Here is a 19,456-nt window from a genome sequence, read left to right as displayed (position 1 = left end):
CTTGTGGAAAAGAAGAGCAAGCCTATTTAAATGGTTCTTGTTAGACCATACATTAAAACATAGGTATATAATCTATATTTTAGATCCCATCTAGATGTGTGTATATAGTATTTATGTAAGATGGTCTATTTCAAGGTAACAGTTATAATTAAGTTCACATTTACTTGTTTCATTCCCTTTCTTTTTCTCCTCATTCCACCCACAAGGACACTATCCTTTTCAACAAAAGGGGGAAATGACACCAGCACAAACAATGAACGGAGGGGGATGTTTGGTGTCACCAGAAATCTTTGCCAGACTTCACCAAATTCATTACTAGAAAAAGTGAATTTTGATACATTGACTTAATTTTCATCTGGAGGAGTAAACAATCCTATCCCTTTATGTCATGCTTAGTTTGACTTCTTAGCCTTTTGTTTATTTACTATGGTTATAGTTAGTATAAAAATGCTTCATTTAAAATGGATTTAACCATGCCTTAGAAAATTTTGAAAGACTTGAGTTAATTTAGGCAATAGAGAGAAATACAGCTAGTGTTTCTTAGTTTTAGGCTTACAATATAAAAGTATAGCAGTTAAATTTTTTTAAATAATATTTTATTGTGTTTTCAGTGATAGTTTACACAGCAAATTGGGTGCCCATTTAATACTTTCTACAGGAACTGTTCGCTGACATTAGTTACATTTTTCACAATTTGTCTACATTCTCTTTCATTGTATTCTGGTTGTTCTGTTCCCAGTACTCTCGTTCCCCTGCCCCCGTATCTTCTCATTTTGCTTTAGAGTGATTGTTGACCTTTAGGTCTCATATAGATGGTTTTCTAATGGCACACTGTACTCAGGAATAATATCCTTTATTTTGTGTGCTAATCCGTAATTTTGCTAAAAAGTGATCTCAAGGAACAGTTTCTGTTCAGGGTTTAAAGAGTATCTCAGGGCGATAGTTTCAGGGACTCCTCCAGTCTCAGATGGTCCAGTAAGTCTGGACTTGTTAAGAATTTGAGTTTTGCTCCTCATTTTTCTCCCATTCTATCTGGGTCCATCTATTGTGGCCCTGATCAGAGCGGTCAGTAGAGGTAGCCAGGCACCATCTAGTTCTGGTTAGCAATTAACCCATTGCCGTTGAGTGGATTCTGACTCACAGTGACCCTACAGGACAGAGTAGAACTGCCCCATAGGGTTTCCCAGGAGCAGCGGGTGAATTCAAACTGCCAACCTTTTGGTTAGCTGCAAACACTTAACCGCTACGTCATTAATGATATCCCTCCCCTAAATAGTCCATACATTCCTAATACCTTTGCCCAATAACATAAAAAAGAAACAACCACCCTTTAAAAGTCTGTATTCTTATTAATTTCATTCATTTGTTCATTCATTCTTTCATTCAACAGATTTTTATTAAGCATCTTCCATTGCTAGGCACTCTTCTAGGTCCTGGGGAGACACAAAAAAGAACAAAGAGAAGTATTTGTCCTCATCAAGTTTATATTCCAGAAAATATATTTGAGAAAGTTAATACTATATACTTTCAATTCAATTTAATAAACATGTATTGAATGTCTATATAGTATTTCCTTAGCTGCTATGAATATAAGTAGCATGACAAGATGAAATATTTGAGTGGCCTAAATGTCATCTCCTTCCTATAATGTCCCACAACCCTAAACTAGTTGCTCCCTCGTCTGTATTTCTACGATACTTCATACACGTCTGTGTCATAAATAAGGATCACACCAAATTACACTTTTGTGTTTGCATGTCTGTCTTCCTTGCTGTGTTTCTGTGAGGATCAGGACCTTGTCTGGTTTATGTCCTACCCCAGTGAAGAGCATGGTCCTTGCCTGAGTGAATGACTGGACTTGGAGAGGATTGAATATGTAGTTTCTGCCCTCAGAAAACTTTCGTTTCAGTGGAGACGGGAAAGGGAGATAGGATAACCCACTCCCTAAGAGAAGGGAAGCTTTTTAAGAAACAGGCTGTCTTTTGTGTAATTTTCATGTTAAGCAGTCTCTGATAGAATAATAGTTTCAAAGGAGAGGAATTGCTTAACATGCTAAGTAAGGAATGTTATTTATCAATTACATTTAAAAAAAAGTAATTTTCCCAGGTGTTTTAAATAAAAACTTAAGGGGATCATAATGTTTATATATGACAGCCTCAAGGGCTTGCATAAGCTTAAGTAAACAAGCCCAAGTATGAGATAATTACATTCGCAGATAGATAGACGTTTACTGAATCTTAGGCAAAAAAAAAAAAAAAACGCAACTGAGAATCCCCTCTGTAATCTGAGTTTCCACATACTGGAAAGTTTGGTGAAAAATGGTCCAAGCATCTCCTGGAGGATCAGCAGGGAACTAGGATCAGGTACCCTGTCGTGAAGAACTGAACTTCAGTACTAGATCCCTATTCATCTTGTTCTTATTCCTTTTCCCAGTGCACACAGATCAGTGCTCCTACCCTTGGCCTCAAACGGGCAACATCTTCTGGTTGTTGTTGTTTAACTGGAGTTACCTCCATCCCTGATCTAAATGGTGTCTTCTGTGTAGATTCATTGGATCAGGCTGAGACTATCTTGCGGAGCACATGTGCGCTACGTGCTTGCACATTTGCATCACCTATAACATGGAGTGGAAACCCTGGTAGTGTAGTGGTTAAGAGTCCGGCTGCTAACCAAAAGGTCGGCAGTTCAAATCCACCAGGTGCTCCCTGGAAACCTTATGGGGCAGTTCTACTCTGGCCTACAGAGCCGGCATGAGTTGCAATGGACTCAACGGCAACAAGCAGGCATAACATATAATATGTTTTCGACACACTCTACTTCTGAGTCTGTTTCCTTGAAAAAGTCAGGAAGTGGGTAAATGAGTCAGTACTAAACAGAAATAAGATAAAGACACGCATTAAAATGTTAAAATTTTAGTCACCGGTCAAATTAGCATAATACCTGATTGCTGAATAACCACTAACCACTTACCATCAAGGTGATTCAAACTCATGGCGACCTCATGTGTGTCAGAGGAGAATTGCGCTCCACAGGTTTTCAATGGCTGGTTTTTTGTAAGTAGATTGCCAAGCCTTTCTTCCTGTGTGCCTCCAGTAGGCTCAAACCTTCAAACTTTCGGTTAGCAGGGGAGCGCATTGATTGTTTGCACCACCCAGTGACCCTACTTACTGAATGGCATGTGGTAAATGATCTTGGACTGTGACTCAGAAGAGCTTCCTGATTACTGAAAAACTGCTCTTCTGGTGATCAAAAATGCCACCACCGTCTCACAGATAAAATCAGACTTTTATATGGGAAAAAAATCAAGCCACCTCGGGTGTTCAACAAAAGCAGAACCAAACCAAAAACCCACTGCTATCAAGTCGATTCTGGCTCATAGTGACCCTGTAAGGACAGAGTAGAACTGCCCTATAGGGTTTCCAGGGAGAGACTGGTGGATTCGAACTGCCGACCTTTTGGTTGTCAGCCAGGCTCTTAACCACTATACCACCAGGGCTCCTCCGCAATAACAAGGCCTAGATAATGTCCTGGTTTTCACTGGCATAGCTAATTAACATTTTCCTTACTTTACATCCCCCTCGACAGCACTAGGTCATGGTGGTGGTGGCCCTGATTTCCGTAGAGAAGACTCTTGGAGACACATGGGAAATATTTTTAATGCTTTCTGAACGAAAATATGCTCAGTCCATGAAATGCCTTAAGGCTCTTTGACATAAATAGACCATTCCTAGATTTAAATGAAAAGATGAATAGATTTAATGGACTTTTCTGAATTGCCATGTTACCTGCAAAACAGGATCCTTTCAACATAGGGTGGGGCTTTGATTGAGGACGAGGAGCTAGAGAAGTGGCTACACATTTTCATATGGTTTTGAGTTATTGCAGAAGCAGGCAGAGGTCAGGCCGCAAATTTTTATCAGTGTTCGTATTGTCACGGGGACATAACAAGCTAACCTATGTCTAGAAAACTGAGTCTACAGGGCTTAATTACTGTTTATCTCAGAAAGCGATATAATTTACCCCTTGTGGCAGTTTTGACCTATAATTATCACCTTCTGTGCTACGGTATTTAAGGACTCAGGACTGCTGACCATCCTGATGGTGGTGGTGATTCAACTGGTGATGAAAACGTCTTGTTTACATTCTTTAACTGAAAAGAGCCTTCTCACCGCACAGTGGCCTTGTGGGGAACAGTAACTGATAGAAAAGTGCCACTGCGTATTTCTTCCCAGAGATTAGATAATGAGCAGTTGTGGCCGATAATTCCAGCCGGACCCAGCTGGAATGACAGCATCTTGTTTCAAAAACAGGTTCATAAAAATCTTGTTCCATGGTATTTTGGTTTCCCCTATAAATGATGGCAGTTGTAGAGCAAATAAAATTTTTTTTTTTACATTGCAAATGAGATGTTTCTGTTTGCTACCATTAGCATTCTTTTTCTTCATAGCAGGACAAAATAAAATTTATATATATGTGTGTGTGTGTGTATATATATATATATAAAGTCAAACCCATTGCCATGGAGTGGATTCTGACTCCTAGCGACCCTATAGGACAGAATAGAACTGCCCTATTTTTTTTTATATATGGTTTCCAAGGAGCACCTAGTAAATTCCAACTGCCAACCTTTTGGTTAGCAGCCTGAGCTCTTAACCACTATGCCACCAGGGTTTCCTGTATATATATTCTCTCTATATATGGATCTTTGTTTGCATGAAGGGTTTAAACTTTGAATCAATAGTATACACAAACACAAATATATTATGATAACTCTTCAAAAAAAAAAAAAATCGACCTGAAAAAAGTTATCTGAAATTCCTGCCTGTTTAATATAGTCCCTTTGGTTACAGACTGCTTCATTTGTTTCCTTACTCAAGTGCATTTTCTATTCTCGTTCTTGTTAGTTGCCCTTGAGTTGATTCCAACTCGTGGCGACTCCATGTGTACAGAGTAGAATTGCTCCATAGGGTTTTCAAGGCTGTGACCTTTCAGAAGGGGATCGCAGGCCTGACTTCCCAGGTGCGTCCTGGAAGATTCGAACTGCCAACCTTTGAGCTAGTAGTGGAGTGCTTAGCCATGTGTGCCACCCAGGGACTCCTTTTCTATTCTTAGAAAGGTGTAAATCTTTCTGACTAAGTCAGTTAAAAGAAAGTTCTCTTTGGAAAGCAGAAGACGTTGCTTTGTAAGAGACTAGGGAAAAACAAACTAGATTTCTTTCCAATATTGATTTTCAACCAAAAAACATGTTTCACGGTTGCCTTTTTACGCAGACCTTTAATGCCGGAGGAATGCCGAGCCACAGTTCATTCTGCGCAGATGCTGACGTCCGAGTGCTCCCGGCTCTGTCGGAACGGCTACTGCACCCCCACGGGAAAGTGCTGCTGCAGCCCAGGCTGGGAGGGGGACTTCTGCAGAATCGGTTAGTATTTCCATCATCTCTGCAAAGCCTAGGGATGGGACAGCTCTGTGCACTCAAGAACTTGGCATCAGTTATTTCTTCTAGAATTACCTCGTGTTCAAAAGTATTTAGCGGTTTGCAGTCATTCATGCTGGGTCTGTTTCTGAACTGGTGGATGTAATCTTGCCCGTTTTCTTAATGTGAATTTTTCATTTATGTAAGTTAATCAGAAGCATCAGAGATCTTTAAATTATTGAGTCCTTTCAGAACGTGAAAAATGAGAACAGCACAACTGGATCGTCTCTCCAGTGCTCTCTGTCTTGGGTTCTGAGATTTCACGTCAGCCAATGACTTAGGGTTGGCAAAACCCCTCTCCAAGTGCCAGCATTTTCCAGACACCCCATAAATGCCATCCCCAGCTTTACTGCTTGCCTGCTGCGGCGAACTGAGAACAGGGTTTTTCAGTGGGTGCTGTTAAATAAAACGGGGAAACGCAGCGATTTGGAGGCATATTATGAGATTCTTTAATTCCCCCTTGTGAATCATCAGCTAGGTGTACAGCTGCTCAGAGAGCAAAGGAGATTTATTCCAGGCTTTTATATCCTTAGACTTGCCATTGCCTCAATCACGTGCAATGATGTGTATGTTCCACTTGGTATGAAGTAAGAAAAGTTAGATCAATTCCGATACCTAAAGTTTAAGATGCATATGTTAAAAATATGTTTCAACAACCATCACGTACATGTTATTTAGAAAAGATTGTGATCTCTGGTATTTCAAATATTAAAGTGCCTCTTGCCAAAAAAAAGAAAGTCATAAATTAATATTTTAATTCATACTTTTTCACTTATTTTAAAGATATATTTGTTTCAAAATATATAGCCATAAATTGTCTGCTTTATTTATTGTCTAACAAAAGAATGGCCCAAATTTAAAGACTCGCCCATACAGTATACATTTTAAGATTAATTTGCCTCATGACTGATAACATTACATGAGTGATTAATACTATGGGATACCTAGGAAATAGCTATCAGAATTGAAACTCAAATTAGGTAATTGCATTACTTAAAACAAGTGCTTACAGTATATTATTTATCTTCCTTTTGCTTGCCAAAAAATTGAGACTCAAATTCAGTGTTCAAATGTAGTATTTTAATTTCCAATACTTTCTCTTTCCTCCCCTCAGGCTTTCTTGGATGCCTGACAATATCTACTCTTTTACTTCTTTTATCTAGTGTCCATTTTATTTTGTCCCTACCTCTTAAGTCACCTCAGGTCACCAGTTACCAAATATTTATTGAGTCCCTTCTAGTGACAGTGTGTTTGAAACTGAGGGTGAACAAATCATTTTGAAAGTAAGTGCAATTATGAGGTAATAATTATATGTGATATAAGCAAAAATAGTTTCTTTGAGTTAACATGAAGTTTTACTTCAGTACAATACTTTAAACTTCCCACTGAATCAAATTTAAAGGTCGGCTACATAACAAAAATTAGAACCATTTTATAAAAGTAATCTACTCATGATACTTTTTCCTTCAGCAAGAACGTTGTTCACAGACCCACATAGTTGACTCATCTCACCCAAATTTAAAAGAGAAAACAGCGTATTTTTTCTTGTCCTTTCTTTTCTATGAAGTCAGCCACAAACCCCTCCAAATTTTGATTTAATGCTTCTGAAAAGGTGAAAATGACCCTGCCCCTTGAAAATATAAGGAAGTGGATTTCAGGAATTTTGTTGTTTACAGTGGCTGCACATTCCAAATTTATCCTATTAGCAAAAGACAATTTATGTATCCAAATGTATCCTTCTATCTCATTTTAGCAGTAAATCTTTATATTTCCTACCTGTCTTAGTTAGCTAGTTCTGATGTAACACAAAGACCACAAGAACAGAAATGTATTTTCTAACAGTTCTGGAGGCTAAAAGCCTAAATCAGGGTCACCTTTTTCCATGGCATTCTTTCCTTGTCTGCAGCCCTGGGCATTTTTTAGTTCCTTGCCCATCCTTATATGGCATCTGCCTTCCGCAGTACATGCCCTGTCTGTGTCTAATCTGCTCTTTTCATGGCTCACAAATGATTAGGTTTAGAACCCCCCCTACACTGATATGGCCCCATTAACTAACAAAGAAAACCATATTCCCAAACAGGATTATTTTTTTTAGGCATAGGGATTAGGATTCCAACACATTTTGGGAGATACAGTTCAATCCATAACACCACCTGTATCACAGTGGTAAAAATTCTTTATGAAGAGATTCTATGCTGAGTAGAGTAACCCTGAAAAGGATTGCTCAAAATTATCCTTTGCTGGCCAACTACACTGACCCCAAACATGGGCTTCCAAGTATAATCAGAGAGCCAAACCCACAGCCAGCGGTAGGCCCCCTGGAAGCCAGGGGAAGGAGGAATCCAAGGGAGTCCCCATGCTGGGCGTTCCATCTAACTAAACCCTGAAACTCTCCATTCCTTTTTGTTGGGCTGGAGATTCCGAAACCACTGGGCCTCCTAGGCTTCCTTCTCCCACGTTGAGGACCTGATCTAATGCTATTGGCAACATGGAGTTGCTTGGAAAGCCACCTGTTGGAAATGCCCGTAGGAAGCAGAGTTTTGAAAGAACTGAAATCCTTATTGTAAATAGAGTCAGTTGTGCAAGAGCTTGAAATTGGTTTCCATGATCTCTGCTTGTCTTGAAGTATCTTTCCTTCTTTACTGAGTGCTGGCCCCCAAAACTGGGTGTCTGAAAACTGTCTTCTCTGCCTGCATAGATTCTTTTGGGTCGCTGTCTTCCTCCTCTTTCCCTCTCTTCCCTTATTCATCAAACACTTGTTGGCCTCAGACTAAGGGCTGTTATCTGACCTACAGAATGAAAGTGTAATCTTATTGCTCTTTTTCTCCCCCCAGCAAAATGTGAGCCTGCCTGTCGTCACGGAGGTGTCTGCGTTAGGCCAAACAAGTGCCTCTGTAAAAAAGGATATCTTGGCCCTCAGTGTGAACAAGTGGACAGAAGCATCCGCAGAGTGACCAGGGCAGGTATTCTTGATCAGATCATTGACATGACATCTTATTTGCTGGATCTAACAAGTTACATTGTATAGTTTCTGGAACTGTTTGAATATTCCTTTCCAGTGGGCATTTCTTTTTGATCCTGTTCATTAAAAGAAAGACTGTTATCCTGCCACACACTCCTGTGATTTCATTTTCTTTGATTAATTTAAAGATAATTTCCAGAAATGTGCAGATCCGGTGTGTGTATGTTGGCACGTTTGTTCACATATGCACGTACACACACGCTCACAACCCCTATGATGCGGTTGCGTAACAGATGAATTTTAAAAATATATATTTTCTTGTGTGGAGTAATTTACACAGAAATTCCATTGTATATTGATAACAGAATTTTTATGTCACCTGAAGAAACTTATTTGACTTCCCAGGAATTTTCTGTCTGTGATAGTAAGTCAATTTTAATGGAGTTTTGAAACATTGCTGTGCAATCTGATGGATTTAATAAAAATGTCTATATTTTTATATTAAAGGACTATAAATATGAGAAATGTTTCAGAACTCCCTGATGGGATTTCTAAATGTAAAATTGTAATCTTCATTTTTATCAATGTATCCAGTTACAGAATGTCAGGCACTTACCTTCTACTGGCAGAGAAATCTAATCTCAAGATTGTTCTCAAGTGTTTTATAATTAAATCCTAACGGCATATTTTAAAAATCAATAGGTCTGCTTCTATTGTATATTTTATGTAACAATAGGCACTGGGTTTGTGTTACATATTTATATTGTTTATTTTATTTTTATAATATAGACATCACCTAGATGAAACACCTTTACCCTGTCCCGTAAAATACTAAAGTTACATTTTTCACCAACTTAATTGGAAAGAAGGGGAATGAGAAAGCAAACAGTCTTTAATGTGCTGTGGATCTAATCTAGCCATGTATCCTTGTGCCAACATGTAATCATTAACGACGGATGAAAAAGCAAGAAAACAACTAATCCTTATAAAATTCCAGCATTAAACATTCGTAAAGTGCTTTGCACCATAGCAAGACTGGCAGAGTCTATGTGATTAGAATGTTGCCGATTTCACACTGAATCGAACCTCAGTGGAGAAGAAAGAGTTCACTCATTTTTAACAAACCTTGCCTATGTAAGCTGTCATGTGTACAAATTTTTTAATAGAATAATCCTTACCAGATATGACTTCCAATGTACATGTTCCTTCAGAGCACAATGAAAATCCTTTCTTTGGTCAATGTATCAATAAATTTTCTGTAAGTGTTCTGTTCAGATCTTTAAAGAAATGACATGTTCTAATTTCCAACTGCAAAAAGTCTGGTAGACATTCTCTGATTTTCGAGGCCAGCTCTCCACGTTTGAATTGTAACAAAGTGATAAGGACTCTTTGCACTACTGAAAAAAGATACAGCTTCCCATGACAAATACACACCCACTGTAGTCATCCTTCTGTAAACATCGTTCCTCTGGAATCTGACCGTAGGGCTATATAGATCATGCTCCACACGCTGATTTCCCAGATCTGCCCCTTACCTTCAGGAATATGAGCCTCAATTAAAAAACATCTTGTAGCTAGTATTTCTCTATTGTTTTAAAGTGAGAAATGTGTAATTGAAGCGCAGCGAACACTTAAGTAGAAAACACAATGTAGAAGGATTGGACAAGTACACTGCACTTGTCTTCCATATATGATTACTGAAGTTTCAAGTGACCTCATGCCAAATGGAAATGGGTTGAGAAATCTTGGTTCAGTGCTTAGTGAACAATAGGCTGCATTAAAAAGTGCATGCATAATTTTGCACAATTTAGATTCAATTGACAGTCTATTCAAAGACGTCTCAGAATTAAATGAGCATGGAGACCAAATTGCCCTCTTACCCCAGAAAAGGGGTGGTCCCTTCTAGTCACACTAACACTTCATTGGCTCAACAGTGTGACAAATCTTGCAATGAACCCTGCAGTAGCCTGCATCTGTAGGTTAATAGCAATCTTTTGTCTCCATTTCTTTCTCTTCGTAGCCCTTTTACTGAATTCCATCACAGAAAGTTTTACAATTAAAAAAAAAAAAGTCCTGACAACCATTTTTGTAAATGGACCTTACCATCTAATCATCCCTTATTCAACGTGGGTGACATTAACAAAATGTGAGCTTCTTGTGAGGGAGCCAGCTGTCTAAATCTGTCAAATAGTGCAGTTTTATTACTCATTCTCCCATCCATGGTTTCACTGGAAACAATAAGGATACTGCTATATTTTCAGCAAAATCTGAAAAATCCACCATTTCTTCTGACATCTTTCACCTTTCCATTTCGTCCCCAGAAGAAAAGCTGTTATAATGTCATTAGTTCTACTATTTAAAAATAATCTATATTAAGTGGACCAGACCCAGATTTTTTATACAGCTCTTTCCTAAGTGAAGGACTTTCAAGTGACTTAGAAAAACATCTGTACCCCAGGTGTCACTGCCTTCCCTATAGTGAGCTTTCAGAATAAAAGACTAAATTCTTCTGAAAAGAAGATAGCAAGATCCACGGATATTAGACCCAAGCAAAGAAAATAAAGCCGTTAGAGTCATTTCTTTCTTTTATCAGGAGAGAAGCAGATAGCAGTAGCTAATTAACCATTAGAAACCTAGGTATGGGCTAAAAAAGATGAGTTAGGAAAAAGTAACAGTTTCATCTCATGGAAGGCAACATCTACTCAGCTCACAAAGCATACAGTCTAAAAACAAAAGAGAAGTGGCCTTGGTATGAATGCTAATATGTGAGGTAAAGACGAAGATAAAGTAATAGTAAAATGCATATTATTATCCCCTTGTTCATTCTAGAGCTTAAGCATTGGGTATCAATTTAGAGTGAAATAATGTTATGGTTGTTATAAAAAAAAAAATTGGAAATATTCTTCCTACCACTGCTCCTGCCAAACTCTTGTCCTGAGCTAATAGAACCGGGTTTTCTTGCCAGTTATATAAGGTAATGGGAAGAAAACAGAATTGGCAGGTTATGAAAAGGAAAAGAAGGGAATAGTTAAGAAACTCAAATGAGGGCAAAAAGTGCTTCCATCCAAACTTTTTCTTTTCAGAATTTGTCACAATGTGGCTATTGTGAAATGTATCTTTTTTTAAAATCACAAAGAATACTCAAAAGTTTTCTCGGATTAATGGGCTATCTCATTAAAAAAGCAAAGAAACCTGCACATACAATATATACACACAACCTAGTAGAAAACCATTCTCTTTTTCATTTACATACTTCAGAGAAGTCCCTTCTTTCCTATGTCTTTCTTTGAAAACAATGACACAATAATGTAATGATGACTTTAGATCCATTATTTTTATACTGTTTTTATCACTGAATTATAGACTATCCAACAAGCCTACAAGGTGTAAAATATAAAGTTAGAAGCTCCCTCTACGGCCTGTCAAAGTACGCATCAATTTAAACTTTTATTAGTCCAATTTTCTGTTAATTCTCTCAGATTTGAAAGATAAAAGAGAAGCTAAACCCAATATTTAAGAGGAAGACTAAAGTATACCATAGGCATAGAATAAAGCTGTAGTTGGCTGATCAACAAATTAAAGTTTCTGAGAATCTCAATAGAATGTTACCTTATGATGCTGCCTGTCTTCTCTGCCTCCCCGCTGCTCTCTCTCTCTCTTTTTTTTTTTTTTTTTCCATTTTAACCCTTTCCCTCTCCTCGATTTCTCTTCCTATTGGTTTTGGCAAAATAGACATGTCCTGGGAACACCCGTAATAAAGGTGCCCTGGAGTATGTTGCTATTGCTTTTGCTACTTAGGATCTTTTCTTGATTTTCCTGAAAAACACCCTCTATTGGTGTCATATTTGCTCAAATTCTATATCACAAAAAATAGTAGACAGGTATCAAATTACTAGACTGATCTGTTAATAATTGTTGAGGCGCCTAAATGACCAACAGTCCAGCTCCTTCCGTTCAGCTAGTTTTCCATCACAGATAAACCCTACAGCTAGAGGCAAGACCCAGAGAATATTCCCAGTCAAGAGCTTTGGCTAACGATAGGGAAAGTTAGTAGCTATTTCCTACCCAAGCAGCAGCCATCTCTCTGGAGTCTATTTTGAAGAAGATTATTCCAAATATATGAGGAAAAATAAGTATTTATTCAATGGTGACTTCAGAATCTTCTTTCCCCTACCTTTGGAGTGAGACTTGAACTTGCAGAGAACTCAAACCAAAGCTCCACGCCGAGAAAATGTCCGCCTTTATTACGCCCAGGAAGTTCGTGGGCCTTGACAACTGTGAGTGCTGACAACACCGTCAGAAAGTTCTTCTTTAGAATATCTGAAAAGAGATACATAAGTTTACTATTTTACCTTCTTTCTCTTCATCACATCAACACAAAATAGTCACAACTCAGTAGCTAATAGGATGTCAAAGAAGGTAGAAAACCTAAGCATAGAAGCATTTGATGTTAAAGATACTAAAAACACGACCATGGAAGCAGCCAAAACTAATCCTAGCCAACTTAACCCTTCTTCATTTTAAATATCTCCTCTGAGTAAGTTCTGGCAATTCCCTTACAATGACCATTTAGGAGGACAGTGTGTATTCATGGGAGTATAAAAGAGTGTCGTGGTGTTTCTTTTTATTGTGATGGTGTTCCTAGCTGCTATGGAGAAATTTATTCAGTTATCAGATTAGCACTTTTCTTAAGTTCCTTATTAAATATGAACCCAAGATATATACATCATTTACCTTGCTTTCCTATAACCATTTGTATATGCCATATATGTCGGTCGAAAAAGGAAAGAAAATAAATAAATAAATGGATCCCTTACATCAACAGAAAGCCTTAGGCCTGAAGCTCGTTACTGCTTTTTTAAGCCAGAGTACACAGTAACTTATTTTAAAAAATGGTATCAAGTCCACATGAATTCTGATGTTCCCCGCATGTACACCACAAAATCAAGCATCATGTTTGATTCTTATTTTTTTTCCGTATGTAAAGATTATTATTTAAACCCAAAGTACATGTATACTTTACAGGCAAGTTAACATAAATGTATGGTGAGTTATTTCAACTGACTTAATTGACTCAAGTCACTTAAATGTAAAAAAAACAATATTTTATTTTAGCACATAGTATAGAAAGAACTGAACATTAACAGTGATGGGAAATTTATAATGGCTTGAATAGGTAAATTGTGTTTTCATAGTGAAAAGCTGATCCCAGCACATTTCCTTTTGCACTAAAAAAAAACAACTGGTCAATAGCTTCCATCCACTTGAAGAAAATGTGATAATTTTTTATGATCTATGCCCAAATGTATGTTATTTCTTTACCTCATCTTCTTAAAATTTAAGACATGATTTTCTTAGAGTAAATTAAGATTTCCTATACAGTAGAGTCCCCTTCATAATACTAGTATTGAGAAACGAAACTGACCACCTTAGGAGGTGTTAGATATTTCCCATTTCTCATTATATTCATAGGATGTGTTTGGACATGCATTTAACCAAAGCCCATTTAATAATAAGATAAATGATACTGAGGTTACTATGGAAATTTGAAGCTTGTTTTCCTAGGACATGCTAAAGTAGACTATTTAAAAAAAAAATTAATTAGAATGGAAAGACTATCAAATCATTATCAATTAATAAGCATAAAAGAATCTGCAAAGAAAAATCCCATGTCTTTCCTGACCTATCTGTGACTAAGGTCCAGTTTTGAAGACTGGTTGTCATTCTTTTAATACATTTGGTCGTCCTAGTTTTTCATTTTCTTTTAGGTGTTCACTATTAGAACTATTTGTCCATAACCTTACAGAAGACACCAGAACCAACCCATGCTTGGATTTCTGTTGATAAGAGGCAGAAGAATGGGGGAACAAGTCGTAAAAGCAGATACAAGTCTGAGGGAGCAGGCTTAATAGATAGACTTAGTAGGATTTCTCACATGTTCTGAAAAGAGACAAAACCATTGCCTCAAATAATCCCTCTGAGTTTGAACTAATCTGATTTATTTAACCACATAAATGTAATATGCAGAGTTCTCTTTGACTGAGCTTCTCTTATTCAGCCATCCTTCCCTTTGTTCATTCAACAAATATTTATGGAAGTGCCTAGCATGATTATGTGCTATAGAAAAGGCAAGAAAGTTTACAATGAGGGGTTGTGAGCCCAGTGGGCATGATGAACATGTTAGACGCAAAAGACAGTAATAACATCCAACGAATTCCAATTCAACTCAACATTAGAATCCAGCAATAATGGTACAGATGGCCTAAAGTACATCTGTGTGTATCTGTACGTGTGCACACACCCATGTATATATATTTATCTATCTGTACAAACACTACATATGTATACACACTATCTATGTAATATATAATATATGTATAATGCATATAAATTCTAACAAGTGTATTTGTGTTATCTTTAAAATAGAACAATTGTATCTTGAAGTGGTAAATGCAGAGAATTGGTTTTTATTGTTGATCTGTGGATTTAATGATTTTTAGGTGAAAAGGATGTTTAAGTGTATAATTTCTTTTCTTAATTTAATATATTTATGTAAATGCATGCCTGAAATTTGGTTAGATTGGCTGTGTTTTGTGTCCTTTAACGTGATCAGATGTATTAAACTTTATCTTATGACCAGATATACACGTGCCGTTTTAAAATTCTTTTTTATTTTAGAACTTTTTGACATTTTTCCTAAATATGAAAGTGAAAATACTTATATGTAATCAAACTGATTATATAAACACGAATTTTAAAATATTCTCTATCCAAACTATTTCTTCAAAATGACCTTGTCTTTTGTCTTTTTTCGTGTTATCGTTTTAAAATTTTACTCCCCAAAATACACGCCAATGTTAAGGGCCAGTTACATTGTGTATGTATGTACTAAGGAGCTACAAAGATATTTACCTTGATTTAAAGTTATTCCAAGTTGTAAATTACTTTAAGTCTGATCCTTTCAAGTTTGTAAGAATTAACAGGTAAAGAATATAGAAGAACAGTTGAGTACTGGGTGCCCACATTGAAGGGAAGAAGCATGTAGAAAGGAGGGGACATGAGAAAAAGTGGTTGAGGATACCCCAAAACTTTGCTGACCTTGCCATTTTTGCATCCAGCTAACCTTATGGTAAAGTGGTTAAGAGCTTGGCTGATAACCACAAGGTTGGCAATTTGAATCTACCAGCTGCCCCTTGAGAACCCTATGGGGCCGTTCTACTCTGTCCTAAAGTGTCACTATGAGTCAGAATCGACTTGACAGCAACAGGTTTGGTTTGGCTTAGCCTTATCAAGAGTATTTATATGAGGTTTATCTGCTATTTTGAACATGACCTTAAAATCTGCCAATATTCTTTAGAAGAGCAAAATGCTTTCATCTAGATCCCCTTTCTTCCTGGATAGAATAATCTCTTTGAATTATTAAAGGGAAAGACTGTTTTCTCTTGAGAGATGATTATTTCTAAGAGAATAAAATGTGTTCAAAGGCGCACATTCACAGACAGGGTGCCTGAGCTCAGGTTGCCCCCTAGAAGTTTTAAGTTAGGCAAAGTGACCCCATGAGAAGTGCCCTGGAGCTCATTCCTACAGTGGCCCAGGAAGCACCACAGTCGTCCTTCAGTACTGCCCTGACAGCTCTTAAGAGTTTGTTCCCACAACTTAGCCCTTGGTCATTTTCTTTGTTTCCTGCGTGTGTGGTCTCTCCAACCAAATTATAAGCTTCCTGAGGGCATGTCTTCTGTTTGAATCCCTGATAGCCCTAGAACAGCTCCAATGTATTTCACATAAGAAAAATAACAATGATACAAATACACAGGCCTAGGCATGGAAGTGGTTTCTTGCTGTTGCTAATCTCTCTGGGTTGCCTCCCTACCCTTGTTTGGCTTCTCGGCTCCCCCCATTACCCTTATAACCAATTCCCTGCATTAAATTCTCTCTGTTCTAAACCTTGCAGTAGTTTCTATTTCTCTTTTGAAATCCTGACTGATACATTTATTAATAACAGTGACTTGAACAAAAGAGAGCTAATGTGATGGAATTAACAAGGGGCATGACGAGTGTCCTTTAGGAGAACAACATGAAGAAATCAATCGGCTGACATTACCTGGATCCTCAAGGTGCATATAGAAAGATGAGGTCAGAGGGATCCTATTTCCAAATCTGCTGTGTAATCCTGAAATATCTAGGAAAGCTAACAATGGAAAAAGCCATTATTTCCATAGTTGTCACAAAAATTCTCATAGCTCACATTTGTACTATTATAACTATCGGCTGCCAATTTACTCAGTAGTCTGACAGCTAGAATGAAAGATATGGTACTTCTATAAACTTGCCACTTTACAATGACTTTTTTTAAAATAATTTCGGAGACTAATGTGTACTATTTTCAATGGAATCACAATTTAAAATAACAGTGACACGTAGTATCTCATTAGAGAAAATACAGTTTCTTCTATTTGGAGTTACAAATCGCCTCTTTGGAGATTAAAGCCTAACATGATTCTAAGAAATAAGAGGATAAAGAAGAAGAAGAAGAAAAACCCATTGGGGTAAATATTTCTTCTCTATTTTCATAATTTGGTGTCTATTTGATTTCTGTTCAATATTCTCTATGATTAAAACAAACAAACAGAATGTAAAAGGGGAAGGGAGTGAACAGAGAGGGAGAGGAAAAAGCCTGGGTAGCTCCTGACTATAAAACTCCTTCTTCTTGGGATTTTGCCAGCATCCGAAACTACTGGAGCTCACTCATGTAATTTAATAAGATGTCATCAGATGCCTGAGACATATTTATAGGCTTATAATTAAAACTACTTGATGCAAAATCCATGTGCTTCATATAAAGTAATTTAGATTATCATAGACATTCTGTTCTGTGATCTACAGCTACCAAAATCACACATGCCAGGTGTACTGGCAAGAACCCTGGGCTAGGCTGTGAGATTTGGACCCTGGGCTTCTGTCTCCAATTAGGTAGTCTCTCACTACAAGACAGTAAGTCTCTCACTTAACGGGACTCAGTTTCTGTAGGTATAAAATGAAAAGCATAAGTTCCTTCCAAATCCATCAGCTATTATTATTGCCGTTGTTGTTGTTGTTCTTAACTGCCGTCCAGTCAGCCCCTAGCTTGTGGGGACCCCATGCACAACAGAACAAAATGCTGCCCAGTCCTGCACTATCCCCATTATCAGTTGTGGATAGAACCGTTGTGATTTTTGGAAGTAGATCTCCAGGTCTTTCTCCCTCGTCTTAGTCTGAAGGCTCCATTGGAATGCACAAGTCTCCCTTGCCACTAGCTACTACAAATCCCAGAATTCATGTAGATTGCAGATTTGAAAGTACAAATCTTCTCTACCATAGGAGTACCTTAACTACTTCATTGAATTAATTTGTGGTGGTTAAATAATTTTTGAAGACCCTGTTTCTCATCTTTCTCTACCCTTCCAGCCTTCTCTCCCTGATTTTCCCATCCCACTGTAGTTCTGTTGTTATTTTCTCCAATATATCTTCTGTAGCTTCATTTTCTGCTCCTCTCATCCTGGTATGGCTCATTCTTGAATCTTTCAATGTCTCTTCCAGCTCTCACTCTAAATTTCTAAAGCAGTGTCTGATCTATGTTCATTTCTTTTGTGCTGAAGAAGTGTACTGTTACATGTTGCAGGGATGTTTTACTCCCTCCAGGGTCCCGAGTGCCTGGCTTTGCAACCTTCGGGGACATCGTAGCCATCTCTTCTGTAAACCATGTCCTCAAGAGGGCTATTGTATGTGCCCTACCTAGCAGGTAGATACCATATTCTGGGCCAGTACAAGGTCATAAATATCTGGTTGATACCGTTAAAAAGGTGGACAATTCATCATACAGAAGACAGAGGAACCATATCCCAGAAATGGCATGATGTCTCCTCATTAACTGGAGCAGTGCTTTCACACTTCAATGAGGCTACAGTCACTGAAGACCTTGCTAAAATGTGGATTCTGATCCAGTAGGTCTGTGGTGAGGACTGAGATTCTGTATCTCTAGCAACCTCCCAGAATCCCTGGGTGGTGCAAACAGTTAACACACTCAGCTGTTAACCAAAAGGTTGGAGGTTCAAGCCCACCCAGAGGCACCTCAGAAGAATGACCTGGTGATCCAATGAGCCGTGGAAAATCCTATGGCGTACAGTTCTACTCTGACACAGGTAGGGTCGCCATGAGTTGAAATCGACTCAACAGTAAAGATTCTTTTACTTGTTCAACAACTTCCTAGGTGATGCTAATGCTACTGGTCCATGGTCCACACTTTGAGGAACAAGGATCGAAAGCATGGTTTATTGGCTCTTTTAATTTTAAGGACAGATTAGTAACACTGGAAAAGACTTAATGGAAACATGACTTTCTCCCTCCGAAAAGGAAACAATGATATGGCCTAAGTCTTAATTCCAGGCTTGTACTTAGTTGAGTAGAATGTACACAACGGCATTGAATAAATATTTGTGCGTGGTAGTCAGTTATAGGCATGACTGTGGTACTGCTCGCTGTTTGCTGTTGTTACTACAGCTGCTGTTCCTATTTTCGGTGACAGCATTATAATCACAAGCATGTACAATATTTTCATGTATGTTTGAATATTGTCTATCCCCTCAAACTAAACTTAAACTGGATTGTTAAAACAATATGTACCATAAATAAAACATATACTAGTTTTAAACTCTGTAAATTGTGCCAAGATAGTATGTAGCAATAATAGAAAAACTGTGAATGATTCTTGTTAAGAGAAAAAAGACAAAGAAAAATATCCCTGGGAATAAATGTATTTAAGTGAAGATATAGATTCTTAAAAAGTAGAAAATGAATTTTGGTGGCATATGGAATTTCCAGAAATAAAATCTTATAACTTTATCCTAACAATAGGCATAATCACGTTACTTAGTGTCGTACACATATCTGAAATTATGTGACAATGTCTTGGAGTAACTTTTAGTGCTGGTTGCTAAAGAATAGTTTTTGCTATCTGACCCAAACACATATATACTTTTTAGAAC

At 37.7% G+C, this 19,456-nt stretch overlaps 1 protein-coding gene across 3 annotated transcripts in view; it reads left to right on the top strand.

Moving 5' to 3' along the window:
* HHIP (hedgehog interacting protein) overlaps positions 1-15,078 on the top strand; it is a 118,534-nt gene extending 103,456 nt beyond the window's left edge. The window contains exons 12-14 of one of the 3 annotated variants that reach the window (XM_049905787.1): positions 5,271-5,419; positions 8,308-8,432; positions 9,225-15,078. In XM_049905787.1, coding sequence (XP_049761744.1) covers positions 5,271-5,419; positions 8,308-8,432; positions 9,225-9,239 — 289 coding nt within the window. In that variant the 3' untranslated portion in view covers positions 9,240-15,078. Of the gene's footprint in view, positions 1-5,270; positions 5,420-8,307; positions 9,205-9,224 lie in introns of those variants that run through there. The other 2 variants (XM_049905789.1, XM_049905786.1) reach the window with 2 other exon arrangements.
* Positions 15,079-19,456: the final 4,378 nt, after the last annotated feature.

Source organism: Elephas maximus, chromosome 13 (genome assembly GCF_024166365.1).
Source record: "Elephas maximus indicus isolate mEleMax1 chromosome 13, mEleMax1 primary haplotype, whole genome shotgun sequence".
In the NCBI taxonomy this organism is placed as follows: Eukaryota; Metazoa; Chordata; class Mammalia; order Proboscidea; family Elephantidae; genus Elephas; species Elephas maximus.
Note: the sequence above shows the minus strand (reverse complement) of the source record. Positions and strands in the feature narration are given on the sequence as shown.